The sequence below is a fragment of the Scyliorhinus torazame genome, chromosome X, assembly GCF_047496885.1.
Source record: "Scyliorhinus torazame isolate Kashiwa2021f chromosome X, sScyTor2.1, whole genome shotgun sequence".
NCBI lineage: Eukaryota > Metazoa > Chordata > Chondrichthyes > Carcharhiniformes > Scyliorhinidae > Scyliorhinus > Scyliorhinus torazame.
This window is the reverse complement of record NC_092738.1, coordinates 19,110,222-19,127,282: the sequence shown is the minus strand read 5'-3', so window position 1 is coordinate 19,127,282 and position 17,061 is coordinate 19,110,222. Positions and strand designations below refer to the sequence as shown.

The 17,061-nt window shown below is 48.3% G+C and overlaps 1 protein-coding gene across 5 annotated transcripts in view; it reads left to right on the top strand.

The window, feature by feature from the left end:
- asic1b (acid-sensing (proton-gated) ion channel 1b) overlaps positions 1-17,061 on the top strand; it is a 1,118,762-nt gene that overhangs the window by 1,018,025 nt on the left and 83,676 nt on the right. For all 5 annotated transcript variants that reach the window (XM_072494112.1, XM_072494108.1, XM_072494109.1 and 2 more), the window contains exon 6: positions 7,675-7,828. In XM_072494112.1, coding sequence (XP_072350213.1) covers positions 7,675-7,828 — 154 coding nt within the window. The remainder of the gene's footprint in view (positions 1-7,674; positions 7,829-17,061) is intronic.

Below are 17,061 nucleotides of genomic sequence, written 5' to 3'. Positions count from 1 at the left end.
AACAGTGGACAGTATTCACCCAGAATTCTAAAACGTTCTAGATGGGAGGGCAAGGTGGGAGCAGAATGGTGATATCCTTGGGTATCAGTGCCAGGACCTGCTCACTTACATTAGACAATAAGACATAGGAACAGAATTAGGCCACTCGGCCCATCAAGTCTGCTCCGCCATTCAATCATGGTTGATATTTTCTCATCCCCATTCTCCTGCCTTCTCCCCATAACCCCTGATCCCCTTATTAATCAAGAACCTATCGATCTCTGTCTTAAAGACACTCAGTGATTTGGCCTCCACAGCCTTCTGTGGCAAAGAATTCCACAGATTCACTCTGGCCTTCTAAAACTGGGAAATACTTTAGGCGTGTGTAGTTCAGCATTCCAAATCCTCAGTTTTTGAGGTGCCTTTTTGGGTTCTCGTAGGACACTTATCGAATGTCTTGGAGGCCCACCCTCGTCAGGAATTTGTCAGTAAGAAGTCTCCCAACACCTGGTTAAACTCCAACAGGTTTGTTTCGAATCACTAGCTTTCGGAGCACAGCTCCTTAGGTGTTCGGTGGCGTTGTAAGGAACAGTTTTGAATTACCCAGGGTATGTCTGGAAGAAAGGTAACGCTTCAATTGACAGGTAATGTGTCTTAGTTGGGCCTGCTTGCAAATGTAGTGGGGCGATCTCACCGCATTTTGTCTTTATGTGCAGGGTTATGGCATGGCTCAAGTTGGGTCCCCCAGGGTGGTGACCAGAAATACAAGGGCGCCTGTCCCTCTAGTTGATTTGTATTTGTATCAATTCTGGCGAATGCCAACTTCAACCTAAATACAGTCCTGTGGAAACGTATTGAGAAGGAATGAACAAAGTCGATAGAACAAAGAAAAGTACAGCACAGGAACAGGCCCTTCGGCCCTCCAAGCCCGTGCCGACCATGCTGCCCGTCTAAACTAAAATCTTCTACACTTCCCGGGTCCGTATCCCTCTATTCCCATCCTATTCATGTATTGAGGAGAACTCTGGTCTTCAATACTTTGCTGAAGAGTGGTGATATATGTAGTTTGTGGCATGTAAGTTACAGCTCAGATCTCTGAGGCACGTGATGGGGGAAGGGAGAATTGTGTCAAAAACAATGGGGAAACAGCTGTGAGGAGGCAGGGTTTTGGTGTTTTAGCGGCCAACATCCTGAAAGAGGGAGGGTAGGGGCGTGAGTCATTTCTCTCTTAAATCTCCTCATGCAAAGAGATGGATTGAGCAGTTGGTGAGGAGGCGGCATGGTTTGTGGCAACAGTTTGGGATGCCTAGAATATCACAGTGGCTGGAACATTGGAAGCTATCCAATCCAGCACCATCCGAAGGGGCCTTCCATTTCTCAGAAGGCAGATGTCCATCATGTCACGTGGAACCTCGGAGTCTGTGGTGAGACAAAGATTGTGCATTTGTGTATGCAGGAGTGGATGCTGGTGTGGAGAGCTGCTGTTAAATCTGTGCACACGGACCCAGGTGGGGTCTGGTGTGTGGCCATGTTGACCCCAAAGGGCAACCTGCTTACCTATGTTGTGGTGAGCTGTACTGCTCATTGTGCAGTTCATGGGCTGCTCTTGTTATCTGCTGTCTGCACAAGGCTCAGGCCATGCAATTGACTTGTCTGTTGAGCAACCCGTGAAAAAGCTTATTGGGTGAGGGTGCGAGCATGCTGTAGGTGCGCTGCCTGTGGGGTCACAATGGCTCCAAAGTTCCACATCTGGAAATGGAGGGGTGAAATCGAGATAATCCAATGCCTGGGTCAGATAGGGGTGCTGCAATCTAGGGCAGTGTTGACAATTGACTCACTGACCTGCCTCACTAACGGGACTTAGTGAGGTAGACCTGGCGTTTAAGGATTTGAGATTCATCACCCTCAGCTTCAAACAACCCTGTGAAGTCAACAATCGCACTGTCCTAATTAGTGACACCCTGCTCTGTCACACTTTGTGGTCCTAGCTGACTAAATATCAACAAAAAGCCTGTGAACATTTGTGTGTCTCTGTAATAGGTCCACGGGGGCAGACGTCCCTTCACCAGAATCCCTTTCATTAACAAATACAACAGCAGTACGACCGGGTGCATTCAGCTTGCTGTCTACACTGGGAGTGCATGCTGTCTACACTGGGAGTACAGAGGATCTGACACCTCCTCCAAAGAAGAGGTTCCCTGATTGGGCCACTAATCAGGGAACTCATATTCCAATTGGCCAATCTCAAAGGCCTGGTCTAAATCATTAGTGTCGAAAAGCCTCGGCTAACCTATTGCCAATCTGTCTGGAATTAGTTAAGAAGGTTGTTAGAGTATGCACTTGATATTATGTAAAGAGAAACTCAACTTATGTGGATTTCTAAGTGGCTGGGTTAAGAGAATCATAAAGATGATCGTAGGTTTCCACAAGTCTTAGATATCAAGGAGAAAAGTTCCCTCTCTTTTTCTGTCACGTTCATTCCCTCCACCCCCATCTTTTTCATTCCTTCTTGTCTCTTTCATTCCCTATTTCGTCCCTCTGTCATTTCTTTTCCCCTTGCCTCTTTCCCTCATTCCTCCCCGCTTTTTATTGTCCCGTAATCCCTTGTCCCTCATTCCCTATCTGGCGGATGATTATTGTCAACAACATGTTGCTGCCTTTTGTATCCCGGAATGATTTGTCCATTCCAGCTAACGCCACCAGGGTTGCCTTCTGCCGAAAGTGCTGATAGCATTCGGAACGGTTGTGCTTGTGGGGTGGGTGGGGGGGCGGGCACGTTGGTACCTTCTCTCTCACGCTGGGCAATGTTGCTGAGGGCAGGTCTCCCCAATGGATGGGCTGGCACATTCAGGTATTGCAATTTGCTCAAAATCTACAGGTCAGAAAGCGAGGACTGCTGCCTTTTTTGACACCAACGGCATATTTTGTTAATGCTATTCCGTACCTCCCACACCAGGACTCAATGCACTGGCCAGCACTTACAAGAGCTGCATTTCAGATAGAAGCACGTGAGATGCCAGTTTATCCACTCATGCATTGACAGGCCAAGCAATGGGTTAAACAGCTCCAAATACTACGGGCAACTACTAACAGTGCTTCAGCCAGCAAATGTGGATACTTTTAGATTGGAAGAAAAAATGAAAAACACCGCACTCTGCCCAGAAAAATAAATGCTTATAGGTTGCCCAAAAGAGTTGGGCAACCTCTGCAGTTGGTACCAGCAACAATCAATTCAGGGATTTTATGCTCTTTCACAGTCAAATCAAAAGTAAATCTGCAGATCAAGTACAGCAATCAAAATGGTCCCATTGCAGCTCCAAAAACATCGTAAAGCGGTGACAGCAGCACTCTTACAGCTGTGAGTGCGCAGAATCAGAAATGACGCTGTGACGGCCTAGCATTAGTGGTTTTGGAGCCATACATGGAACCAAACGGTGCTACGAATGCAGGAAAGAAGTCAGATTTGGTGTCACTCTCCCGACAACACTCAAAGCATCTGGCTTTGCTCCTGGATGAACCTCGTCAATCTTTTATGTTACAGTTACAACCATTGCAAAGGGCTTGCTCAATATCTCATAGGCCACTGTGATTGCTGCCAACTCTTCAAAGCTACCTGACTGTTTCAGGGGAAATAGCAAAGATTCTCTTTTTTTTTCCCCCCTCACAAAAACGAATGGAGAAAAGATTGCCTTGATTTGCCGCCACTTCAGTGTATGTCAGTCTCTATGCAGCATTCTGGCAATGTATTAATGCCGGTCATCCTGGCCTTGAGTCACTGCTGCATTCTGCTTGCTGTTAGCACTCATGAAATCCCGATGATGGAAGTCATCCGCATTACCTTAAAGAAGCATTATGTTTGACAAACCTATATGCAGTGCATTGTCGCATCGCAACAATCAGGACCCAAGTTAGTATAGTATTTATTGCCACAATTTACCACATCAACAATGATTTACCAAGCAACATTTTCTGGAGGCAGTAATCCTTCAAAGGGATAATTCAACCTTCAATGCCAAACTCATTCCATTGCAGTGCCTTCTGCTTCCCTTGCTGCTCAGTTGTTGTGGCTTGTCTCTGCGCTGATCCTTATTTGCTTACTTTGACCACTTATTTGTTCACTTACATTTGTAAGAATTAGAGGTAAATCCAACGACACTTTAACTTTCGTTCCTGTTTGGGTGAGTGGGGGCTGGTGAGCAGTGTATGAACCGGAATGTGGGCATAACGAATAAAGTCAAGTCTGCGGTTGCTCTGGTTACCCAGAATCCATTGCAGGCAAAACCAAGATGGCGGAATACCCTTTGGTTAGCCTCGATTACTAAATACAGGGTGCTCTGCTCTGTGGGAAAACAGACGCGACACAGTAACAACTAAAGCAATTATTGCTGAAGTGTATTTGTTATCCAGCTTGCTAAATGAAGCAGTGATTGTGATGTTTCCTAATTGTCATGTCTACAAGTCTTGAGTGAGTTATTTTTGAGGTTTATTAACTTCAAGCTGAATAGCCTACTTCGGTAGATGAACATTTTCCCAGATGGCATTGCCCATGGCGGTACTGAGCCCCAGAGAGTGGGTCGATCTCAGGTTTGATTTCTTGTCTTGTCAGACTTGGCTGGTCTCAATTGGGATGGTAAGACTGCATGAGCCAGGGAGAGGAAAAATCAGCCAGGCTCTCTGCTCCTGACCCCTACTGGAAGGTGGGTGTGAGAACTGGATTGGATTGGTTTTGATGCCTCTTTCAACCATGGTCGAGTAGCGTGCCAACACTCATGTGGAGAATGGTGATCCACTTGGGCACGGTACCAAATGTGGGCCAACGTGTGGGACTGTGCCCCAGTAAGAGTCGGCACCTTCGGAAGAGCAAGGGAGAAAATTGGAGGAAAAAGAATTTGTAAAGGATAAAGTTCTGATAATTGTGAGCATTCATGAAAAAAATAACCGCATCATGTTTTTTTAAGAGTTGGTGTTACGTCGTGCAGAGGTGGAGTGCCAGTCATATTTGCGACAGTGAATTATCGCTCTTGAAACTGTTTTAACAGGTTGCTTTATCTGACTCGACTGAACAATCTCGGTATCCTTGCAGTCGTTGTGCTTCACTCTGCTTGTTATGCCTTGTGTTATTACTTTGATAATTAGAACAAAATATAATACAAAAATGTCTGAATATGCACATGGTCAGTATTATCTGTTTCAAAAGGGGTCTGGGTGGTGCAAAGGGTTAAAATATTGTCCTTTCAACTCCAATGTTTGGGCTCAATCCAGCCTCAACAAGCAAATTGGCATGCATTTACATCTAGTTGAATCATAGAAAGGTATTCTTGTCCTTGAAAGGTTAGAAAAGCAAGATCCAAGCTACCCCCGATGTTGGGCATTTCATTTGTGAGGGGATTAAAGAAAGTATTTTCTTTGCAAAAAAAGTCAGAATGTTAGTGTGGTAAACCACTGGTAGTGTATTATATGCATTGTGGTAAACTATTACTGTACTACATGTATTGTGGTAAACCACTGCCTGATGGCTCTGCCTGTGGCTCCTCCCTTCGGGCTCGGTATAAAGGTGGCTGACCTCCAGCCCTGCCCCAGTTCGGGATCAGTGGCCAGGAGGCTTCCTGTTTAGCTTATTAAAGCCACAGTTTTGTTCACTACTCGTCTCGTGTTAATTGATGGCACATCAGTTAGGTTCCACAGTGAAGTTCACAAGACTAAATGGAGGGAGATAGCAGAGGTAACAGATCAAGGCAAAGTCAAATGCCACCAAATACAAGTGAACGATGCAGGAATTTGGAGTAAGGGAGGAAGGTCATGTGGACCTTTTGTTTAGAAGAGGAATAACTCACTGTTGGAGGAGGATGGGTCAAACGGATATTGTTGGGTGTCATTCTCGAGATATTTGGGGAATTTCTTTTTTAATTCGTTCATCAGATATAAGTGCCGGTGGTTGGGCCAGCATTTTGTAAAATAAATTTAGAGTACCCAATTCTTTTTTCCAATGAAGGGGCAATTTAGAGTGTTCAATCCACCTACCCTGCACATCTTTGGGTTGTGGGGTTGAGGCCCACGCAAACACGGGGAGAATGTGCAAACTCCACACGGACAGTGACCCGGGGCTGGGATCGAACCCGGGTCCTCGGCGCCGTGAGGCAGCAGTGCTAACCACTGCGCCACCAAGCTGCCCCTTGGGCCAGCTTTTGTTGCCGATCCCTAACTGCCCTTCAACTGAGTGACTTGCTCGGCCATTTTATTTTTAAGAATCAACCACATTGTTGTGGATCTAGAGTCACATGTAGGCCAGACCGGGTAAGGATGGCAGATTTCCTTCCCTGAAGGACATTAGTGAGCCAGATGGATCCTTTATGACAAGCATTTCATGGTCATCATTAGGCTTTTCATTCCCATTTTTATTGAATTCAAAATTTGAACCCGGGTTCCCAGAGAACTTCCCTGGATCTCTGCATTACGAGGGAATACCACTGAGGCACCACCTCCCATATGTGGGAAAACCCTTTCTGGTAGCCAACAAATTTGTCTTGCTCACACCTTCAGCACTTAGTGAAGCCACCTGTGTCCTCAAACCTCCATCTAACTAATATGTTTGCTCAAGTACCCCTGGGTTAGCTTTCCGTTCGAATGAACCTGGTTTTCATCTCATTTAGTCTCACCTGACATGCATTGGAAACAAACATTCCAAATATGTTTGAAAGAGGAATTGTAAGCCCCGATGAAAAGGTGGGTAGATGTGAGTTGGGAAAGAGACAGGGCTGTTGGTCTAACTAGCCTTTGCTCTATTCCAGGAGGTTCTGTTGCATTGAACCTTCAGCAACCATGTCAGTGAACTACAATCTATAATGGCAGCACGGTGGTGCAGTGGTTAGCATGGACCCGCATTCAATTCCGGCCTTGGGTCACTGTCTGTGCGGAGTCTGCACGTTCTCCCCGTGTCTGCGTGGGTTTCCTCTGGGTGCTCCGGTTTCCTCCCACAGTCCAAAGACATGCAGGTTAGGTGGATTGGCCATGCTAAATTGCCCCTTAGTGTCCAAAGATGTGCAGGTTAGGTGGATTGGTCATGCTAAATTGCCCGTTAGTATCCAAAGATGTGCAGGTTAGATGGATTGGCCATGATAAATTGCCCCTTAGAGTCCAAAGATGTGCAGGTTAGGTGGATTGGCCATGCTAAATTGCCCCTTAGTGTCCAAAGATGTGCAGGTTAGGTGGATTGGCCATGATAAATTGCCCCTTAGAGTCCAAAGATGTGCAGGTTAGATGGATTGGCCATGTTAAATTGCCCCTTAGAGTCCAAAGATGTGCAGGTTAGATGGATTGGCCATGATAAATTGCCCCTTAGTGTCCAAAGATGTGCAGGTTAGGTGGATTGGCCATGCTAAATTGCCCCTTGGTGTCCAAAGATGTGCAGGTTAGGTGGGGTTATGAGGTTAGGGTGGCGGGGCTGGGCCTAGGCAGGGTGCTCTTTCAGATGGTTGGTGCAGACTCGAGGGGCCGAATGGCCTCCTTCTGCACTGTAGGGATTCTATGGAGCACAGGAGCGCGACGAGTATAATCCTAATTCACCCTTAGAACAGGGAAGGCAGTAAAAGAACAATGCATTAGCTCAGAGCACCATCAACACCCCCCTCCCTCCCCAACCTTAACAGCAAGCAATCCACACTTGCCAATACAATTGTGTCACTGCTATTTGAACAGAGTTCTTGGTGGAGAAGGACAGTACATATTGCACATGTGAGACACCATGCAACATGACTCGATATGGTAAGGAGTTGTCTATGGTCAAAATCCCCAGCAAAGCGTCAGCCAAATATCTGGCTAAAAAGTACAACAAATCGGAAGATTATATCGGGTGAGTAACCTCTACTATAACTGCTTTTCTGTGTGTGTCAGAATATAGCCATGATTAAAGAGTATTGAAGAGAAAGGGTTCAGCCATGCCTCACATCAAGTGTGACGCAGTGACATTTTCCTAGTGTGCTGTGGAGGTTCAACATGATTGCCTGCCATTGTCCCACCTAGACCTTCCAGAAACAGATTAATATCACAAAAAGTATCCTGTGTGACTATTCCTGGCTTAAGCATTCTTCTTTTGTATTGCTGTCAATTGGTCTTTCAATGTCTTGCCGTTGTGGTTTACCTTGCTGGCGGAGTCCTTTCATGGCCCCATTCCCAGCTGACGGAATGTTCACATCATGAACTATTCTACAATATTCATCCACAGCATGTTCCTCCTATTACCTGGTGACGTGCCAGCTCTTGGCAAAATCGCCCACAAGAATGGAGTCCCGTTCCGTATGTCGCTCTCCACTACGCTGACCTCCGCTCTACAACTGTTACTATGCTGTTTGACTGCCTGTGTACCATTAAGTGATGGGTGAGACAGAGCTTTGACCAGTTCAATATTGGCTTTTCCTACTTTCCCTGCAGATACTGTGCACTCTACCCCTCTGATGCCAGTGCCATACTTGACCGTTTCCACAGACTGAGTCCATTGGGTGCAACCTCAATTTTCTGCTCAGTCGAGAGCTGACATTCAGTGCCCATATCCAACCCATCAGCAAAAACAGCTATTTCCACTTCCACAACATTCCGAGCATAGCTCCCCTCCCTCATTCCCACCACAAATGAAATCCTCCTCCATGCCTTTCTGACCTCCTACCTCAGCTTTTCATACAACCCTCCTCTTCCTGGTGCCTTGAGCTCACCCCTATAAGAACTTCGATTGCTCCAGAATTCCACCGCCGCTGCCATAAAGAACAATACAGCACAGGAACAGACCCTTCGGCCCTCCAGGCCTGTACCGGTCATGATACCACACTTGGCCAAAACCCTCAGCACTTCCTTGTGCCGTATCCCTCTATACCCATCAGATACCATGTAAAGTCCCGCTGACCTTTAACCCCCAATCCTGACTGACCTCTTCCAGCTCACAGTCTCCAATCACAGAGATATCAAACTTTCAACCTCGGTTACAAGTTTTGTCCCACATACAACCTCCTCTAACCTTACATCTCAGCTCACGTCCTCCATGCCTCTGAATCTTGTCCACTGTGCCCCTCCCCATTTAGCCAATGTGGCGCCTCATTCTGGAATTCTGTTCCGAAACCTCTCTACCTATCTCCGTCAAAATTCTGGTCGAAACAAGACCTCCAGTTACCCCTTCAACCTTTCTTCCAATTCCTGAATCCGGATTTGGTCAACCCTCGTTATGAAACAGTGACATTAAAGAAACTTTTGTGATCATGTTGAACGCTTGGTTTAAAAAAAAAAAGATGGTGGGATGGAGTGGGGAATAAACAACGGCCTTGTTTCTTTCGGTGGTTTATGAAGTTAATTTGGTTAAGGAACAGCTAACCAACTAACAGTTAGCGCTGGGATAAATTTCCCTCCTTTCATAACATTGATAAAATGGTGTGAGTGCAAAGCAGGGAACCTCCAATTTTCTAGATAGTGCTAGATAGGTTACAAATATAGGCACGAATGAATGAGTTGTATTTAACTGTGACTGCCAGGGTTGTGAGTGTCTGATATAAACCTGGTTTCTGTTTGTGCTTCTTGAAAAAAATAATTTGAATGAATTTCTTGTCTTTAATCTGTACATGATGTTCGATATCAGGAAGGACCATCTGTAAATGTTGATCGTCTCCAGAAAGGCCGTGAATCACAGAAACACTGGGCAAGCCAACAATATTTAAGTTGAAGTGTGCGGGCAATTGAACATCCCAATGCAACATTCTCAGTTAGGGGAGTGCTTCTGCTAAGTTGAATTAAGCAATAACGTGGCAGCATGGTGGCACAGTGGTTAGCACTGCTGTCTCACAGTGCCAGGGACCCGGGTTCGATTCCAGCCTTGGGTGACTGTCTGTGCGGAGTTTGCACTTTCTCCCCGTGCCTGTGTGGGTTTCCTCCGGGTGCTCCGGTTTCCTCCCACAGTCCAAAGATGTGCAGGTTAGGTGGATTGGCCATGTTAAATTGTCCCTTAGTGTCCAAAGATGTGCAGGTTAGGTGGATTGGCCATGCTAAATTGCCCCTTAGTGTCCAAAGATGTGCAGGTTAGGTGGATTGGCCGTGATAAATTACCCCTTGGTGTCCAGGGATGTGCAGGTTGGGTGGATTGGCTGTGATAAATTACTCCTTGGTGTCCAGGGATGTGCAGGTTAGGTGGGGTTACGGGGATAGGGCAGGGAGTGCGCCTAGGTAGGGTGCTCTTTTAGAGGGTCGGTGCAGACTCGATGGGCTGAATGGCCTTCTTCTGCACTGTCGGGATTCTCTGGTTCTAAGAACTGAATCCACCTCGCCAATATTTACTGTGAGCTCCTCGCTGCTCCTGTTTGCATAGTAACCGTTTGCATTCCGCCAGCATCTTAAACACAGTAAAATGCCTCAAGGCACTTCACAAAATTTGACACAAGGAGATATCAGGACAGGTACATATTTGGTTTTAAGGAGCTTCTTAGAAAAGAAGAGGTGGAGAGGTTTGGTGGTGGAATTCTGGAGCGTAGAGCCCCAGGCAGCTGAAGGCACAGCCACCAATGATGGGAGAAGGAAATTAGGGATGTAAAAGAGGCCAGCATTTGAGGAGCGCAGAGATCTCAGAGGATCACAAGGCTGGAGGAGGTTATAACGGTAGGTAGTGGGAGTGAGGTCATGGAGGGATTTGAAAACAAGGCTGGGAATTTTAAAACGTACTTGCTGACTAACATAATGTAATTCACTCCCCAGGGGCTAAAGCTAATTTTTAACATCTCAGGAACTGGATAAATGGCGGTCTTGAAATGATCTGTGTGATATCAGGCTATGAATCTTAACTTGTTCAGCGAACAGACCAATGGATTTTATCCGGGTTTGTTAAATGTTTGGACACTAATATCACGCAGTTTAATTTCAAGGGTGTTCTGTACCTCTTGTCGGGTTGCGTATAGCTCTATTCAAGTATGGTACAGGTCCTGGATAAGATGTGCACGATAGTACTAATATCAGTTTTCACTTGATCTGCACTTTATGGTCGGGATTCTCCTTTGCGAGTACGCCCCACTACCGCTGCCAGCGAAGACGGAGAATTTGGCGCATCGCCCGCTAGCGGCGGGTCCGACGCCAGGACGCGAACCTCCACTGACCAGAGAAGGTCAGGGGTCGTCCAATCCCAAAGATATTGGTGCATTAGGGCGGCACGGTAGCACAGTGGTTAGCACTGATGCTTCACAGCTCCAGGGTCCCAGGTTCGATTCCCCGCTGGGTCACTGTCTGTGCGGAGTCTGCACGTTCTCCCCGTGTCTGCGTGGGTTTCCTCCGGATGCTCCGGTTTCCTCCCACAAGTCCCGAAAGACGTGCTTGTTAGGTGAATTGGACATTCTGAATTCTCCCTCTGTGACCCGAACAGGCGCCGGAATGTGGCGACGAGGAGATTTTCACAGTGACTTCATTGCAGTGTTAATGCAAGCCGACTTGTGACAATAATAAAGATTATTATTATCATCATCCTGAAGCATCATTGATCAATGTGCTCTTGCCACAGCAGCAGCCCCCAGCAGAGAAAAATATTTTTTCTTCAGAAAAGTGGAGGTTGGGGGGAGAACAATGAGAGACGTTTCCTTTAACTGGACTAAAATTAAAGTTGAACCAATCTACTCCAACAACAACTTATTTCTATTGGCACCTTTAATGAAATAAAACATCCCAAGGTGTTTCACAGGAGTATTATAAAACAAAATACGATACTGAGCCACATACAGAGATGTGGGCCGGGATTCTCCAATAATGGGGCTATGTCCCCGCGCCCGCCAGAAAACGGGCGCTAATCACTCCGGACTTTTTTCAAAAAGTCCCGAGTGATTCGTCGGTTTTAAGAAGGATGGCAGGGCCCCGGCGTGCGCCGCGCAGCTCCTGCTGCTGATACGGGGCCCTGCACTTCCGGCCGTGGGTCCGCTGCGGCCCCGCGCAACATGGCGGAGCCACACAGCGAGCTGCCGTGAAAGAAGGTAGGCCCCCCCCAGATCACGCGCGCCAGCCGATTGGAGGCCCCCAATCGCGGGCCTGGCTATCGTGGAGGACCCCCCCCCCCCCAAATACTGATCCCCCGCCCCCCACCAGGACGGCCACTGCCGCCGCAACACCGAGCTCCCGCCAGGTGGAACCATATGTGAACCACGCCGGCGGGAACTCGGCCGGTCGACCGTGGAGAATCGCCGCGGGGGCCTCTTTCAACGGCCCCCAACCGGCGCTGCGTCGACCGCGTGCGCCCAACCGGCGGCAATTCTCTGGTCAGCGGAGGTTCGCGTCCTGGCGTCGGACCCGATCGCGGGTCTGACGCCCCGTTCTCCGCCCCCGCCCCGAGCACGATTTTGGCGCGGAGGCTCGGAGAATCCTGGCCGTGAAGTCAGAAGTCCCAAAACCCGGTCGAAGTGATAGGATTTAAGGAGTGGGGTAGAGAGGGGGAGGGGTTTAGGGAAGGAGTTCCAGAGCTTCGAGTCGAGGGAGCTGAAGACACGGTCACCAATGGTGGAGTGATTAAAATCGTCAAGAATTCGAGAAGCACGGAGATCTCGGAGGGTGATGGGGTTGGAGGAGGTTACAGAGATATGGCGGGGGGGGGGGGGGGGGGGGGGGGGGAGGCCACGGTGGGATTTGAAAACAAGGAGGAGAATTTTACAATCAAGATGTTGCTGGACACTGAAGAATTATAGGTCAGCGAGCAGAGGGGGTGATAGGGGAACGGGACTCGGCGCGAGTTAAGACATAGGCAGCAGAGTTTTGGATGACCTCAAGTTTACGGAGGGTAGAATGTGCGGGAGCAGCCAAGAGTGTGTTGGAACAGTCGAGTCTGGAGGTAACAAAGGTGTGGACGAGGGTTTCAGTGGCCGATTTGCTAAGATAGGGGCACAGTTTGGTGATGTAACGGAAGTGGAGAGAGAAGGCTCCAATGAACGAAGGTTCAGTGTGCAAACACTTGTTGCACACAATGGAACAGAAGGAGTTATGATGAGCCCCTCTTGATTTGGACAATGAACTACATTTGGCACATCGAGCCATGTGGGGTCCTTCTATCCATTGTAAGGAAGGACATTTGCTATCTGAAACTGTGCAGTTAGCACATTACATTCTGGTACTGTTTCCTACGCGGGTTCCCTGATAACGGCATTGGATCAACTATAGGCAATGAGGGAAGAACAGATGGTGGATTGTGTACAAAGAGAATTTTGAAGATGCAAGAGGCTCGACACTGGCTCTACCAGCTAACTGAGTCACTTCCATGCAAGGCACAGCTTTAGGGAGCTTTGCAAATGGATCGGCGCCTGTTCACACTCGGGAAGCTAACACTGACTCGGAAGATCGGCAAGCAGAATCGACAAATACAACAGCGGCCCTGTTGGCTGAAGTCAAGGGAATAGACGTCCTCAGAATCTCTGCACCGTCCCAGTACCCAGCGGAGGATAGGAGTTATTGTTCATTGAGTCCGATATGGACCACAGGCAACAGGAGCAAAGACGTTCTATCAAACATTATTCCTCCATTTTGAGGCAGTTCAGTTGTACTCTGATCACTCGATTGCTGCGATAGGTGAGGTATGGAATAGCTGATGACCTCCTTGGTTGGAGGTCGTATCTACTGCAGCCAGCAAGCAGGACTCTTAACGAGCACACTTATGGAGTGTTTCAGATCGGACTCTTTGTGGCAATGTTCAGCATGTTTCACGATGTCACCAACAGAGATAGGCTCTAGGGGGCAGCATGAGCGGAGAGGAGAGCGTGAAGAAGATAATGGGTGGAATTTTATCGTATGTTTTTTTCAAAGTGTCCGGCTCGGATTGAAAATTGGTGGGTAGCTCTCCAGTTGCACAGACCAGTGTTCTCTCCAGATCTTCAGCCTCGCTTGAATGGGCGTGGTTCACGCTGTCACTTTGGCAGGGCGGGGCCTGTTAGTGCTGGCACCTGGTCCACAGAGATAAAGATGGTGTCCCAATCGGCACTGAAGTGGAACCCCCCCCCCCCCCCAATCACGGAGGTATTGGAGGCTCCTCCCGTCCTCCGGACAATCATCGGGGACACCCCCTACCACTGCGGAAGCATCATCGGCGTCTCCCCTCCCCCTCAGTGCCCGCTACCCCCCCCCCCCTCCCGTACCTGCAATTCCCGCTCACCCCACATAACTGGAAACACCCTTCCCCAATTTGGCAATGCCAACCTGTACTGGGGCAGTGCCAGGGAGCAGAGTCAGGGCACTTCCCGGGCATCTCCCTCTCTCCTGTGGGGCTATACTTACCTATGTGCCCCCAGAGGGATACCCTCAATTAAATCTCACCTTCCCAAACCTGTCGTAAACCTCACTTCGGCAAGGTTTGAATATTCAGTGAGGGGGTAAATCAGGTGGCAGGGGTGGGGGGTGAGGGGCACTGGGTGCGTTCATAAACACTAAAATGAGACGTTCGCCCTTTGTGGGCATGAGCCACAAATCGTCAGCAGCGAGGGACATGGAAAATCGGGAAACGCAGGGCTGGATTCTCCGCCAACGGGATCCTCCGCGTCGCCGGCAGCGCACTCGCGCACGCGGATTTCCTGACAGCCTGTGGGAACGCATTGGCCGGCTGCCGGGGCGAAGGATCACGCTGCTGGCGGGGGCGCGCCGCACCAGTAAATGGGGCTGGCGAGGATTTCCGCCTTTTCCAAACAGTAATAAATAAAATCACAGAATGGATGTGTTTTTAACAATCTTCCGTGGTACCCATAGCATCCTCGCACATGTCTCTCGGAAGCATAAGCAGTACCTTCTTCTTTACTCACCCTGTTTACCTGCAGCTGGCAGAGATAGGGGTTGGGGGGGGGGGGGGGAGGGGGGGCTGGGGGGGGGGCTGCGTCAGGACCAAAGGATCTCACCGGTGTGAAAGTTCTGCCCTGGCTTCCGGCTTCCAAAGTTGCCATGGTGGGATTTGAACTCATGTCCCCAGATCATTCGCCTGGGCCTCTGGATTACCCATGCATTAACATTGCCACGACTCCACCATCTCCTCTGCCTCGCTATCTATATAGACAGCAGACGGTGAACTTACAAGTGCATTCATACATGTTGTCAATTCACTGCCGTCTGCAAGGCCTTGTGACCCAAGATCTGCCTTCTATGAATTTTCCTAAGCGAGAAACCTTGGTTCAAAGATTGCCAGGGATTCACGCTACAGCTGACCCACCCTGTTCTCTCCCACCTCTTCTGTCATAAGGGGCATGAAGAAACATTATTGATGATGGCTGGATGCAGGTTTCATATAATGTTCCATCGATTTTCCCGCACTCCACAGCATGCACGGTACAAATGATAAGAGATGTCCTCTAAAAGAAACAGTGTCATTGCGATATCGCCAAACAAATACATGCCTGTCCGTCTGGGGACAACCAGGATTTATGTCACTGATGTTGGCAACACTTTATTGCTGTCACATTGAGGAGTGTGAATCCATTGTATGGTCAAGGCCGCAGCATTCACAGTTCCATCTGCGTTATCTTGATAGCTGTCCTCAAGTCTTCCTCACACGCACCCATATCCTTTGGGCTTCTGGTATGCTCAGCAATCAGTGTCCAGGCTGACTGGTCCTGAACTTTGACCTCTGCCGCAAAAGGTTCGTCGAATTTGCCAGGCCGGCCATTGAGAAGGGCGGCAGGCAGCATGCTGGATTTTTGAATATCGCAAGCAACTACTGCTGACACATTCTGAGTTCCTCACAGCATAGCTATATTTCCATCCAGACTAGACAGCTTGTTAACTGCTTGAGAAGCGTAACCACGAGCAGCAATAATCTCTTTATTGGCCTGGTTCTGATGGGTAACATTATTTAGTTTGTGCGGTACGAACGCAGCTGAGCAAGAAAACATTGATTAGGCCTCTCTGAGCTGGAGTATGTCGTTCAATCTCGGGCACCACACTTTCGGAAGGATGACAAGGCCTTGGAGAGGGCCTTGTTCCAGAATGTTCCCTGGGGTGAGCGGACTTCAGTTCACGTGGACAGACTTGAGAAGCTGAGATTGTTCTTCTTAGAGCAGAGAAGGTTAAGAGGGGATTTAATAGAGGTGTTCAAAACCATGAGGGGGAGAAAAAGAACGAATTGAGTTGGTGTCGCCTGGAGTGCACATCGCCTGAAGTGGATGCGATGTTCACTGGAAAATTGGACAACATTGGATTGAAAGGAAACATTTACAAGGGTATTGGGGAAAGAATAGGGAAAAGGACCAATTGGGCAGCTTGACGAATGAGCTGCATAAGGCCTAATGGACAGAATAGCCTGCTTCGAGACAGTTTCATTCTGTAATTCTAACCAGAAACAGGTGATGTTTAATATTTATTTCTGAAGGACAAAAATACACTGGCTGGTGTTATGAGTCTGAGCCTTAGGACATGGTGATTTCTGTTACCCTTCAGGCTTGGCTCACCTTCATCTTGGAGTTAGGAGGCCTTGGGTTCGAGGCCCACTCAAGGATTCAAACACATGACCTCAGCTGCCCCTTCAGTGGACGGGTGCACTGTTGGGGCTGCCGCCATTTGGGTGTGACGTCAAACTGAGGCGCTGTATTCCTTCTCCAGTGGACGTTCAAGAGCCCTCGGAGCTACTCAAAGAAGATCAGGGCCTTCTCCCAATGCTCTGGCCTAAATTAGACCCAGAAACAGCAACAGGCTTTGCCATTCATCTCATAGCAGCTGTGTTTCTTGCTGGAGGCTACATTGCTTCTGCTTCGTTCACACTAAAGCACTGTGTGTTGTGAAAGGCGCTATATAAATGCAAGTTCTTTCTTTCATTGTCTATGCCTCTGCGAGTGCGAATGCTGAGGGAGATCCCCTCACTATCTCTTCACCCCAAAGTCTAAACTAAGTTTTTGTTCTTCTCTTGCTCCTTCTCCATGGTCCTTCCCTCTTCTCCGCAATGCGTTGACTTGTGCTGGGTGCTGCTGGCTGTTTTTGGCTTCTTTCTTATTGCTGTCTGTGATCATGCAGCACACAAAATGGCTGCCGCGTTGGCTGACAAAGCAAAGTCGCGACATTCCAAGGCAATTTAATCACACGTGAAGCGCTTCAAGACTTCACTGTGTCATCTGATAAGGATTA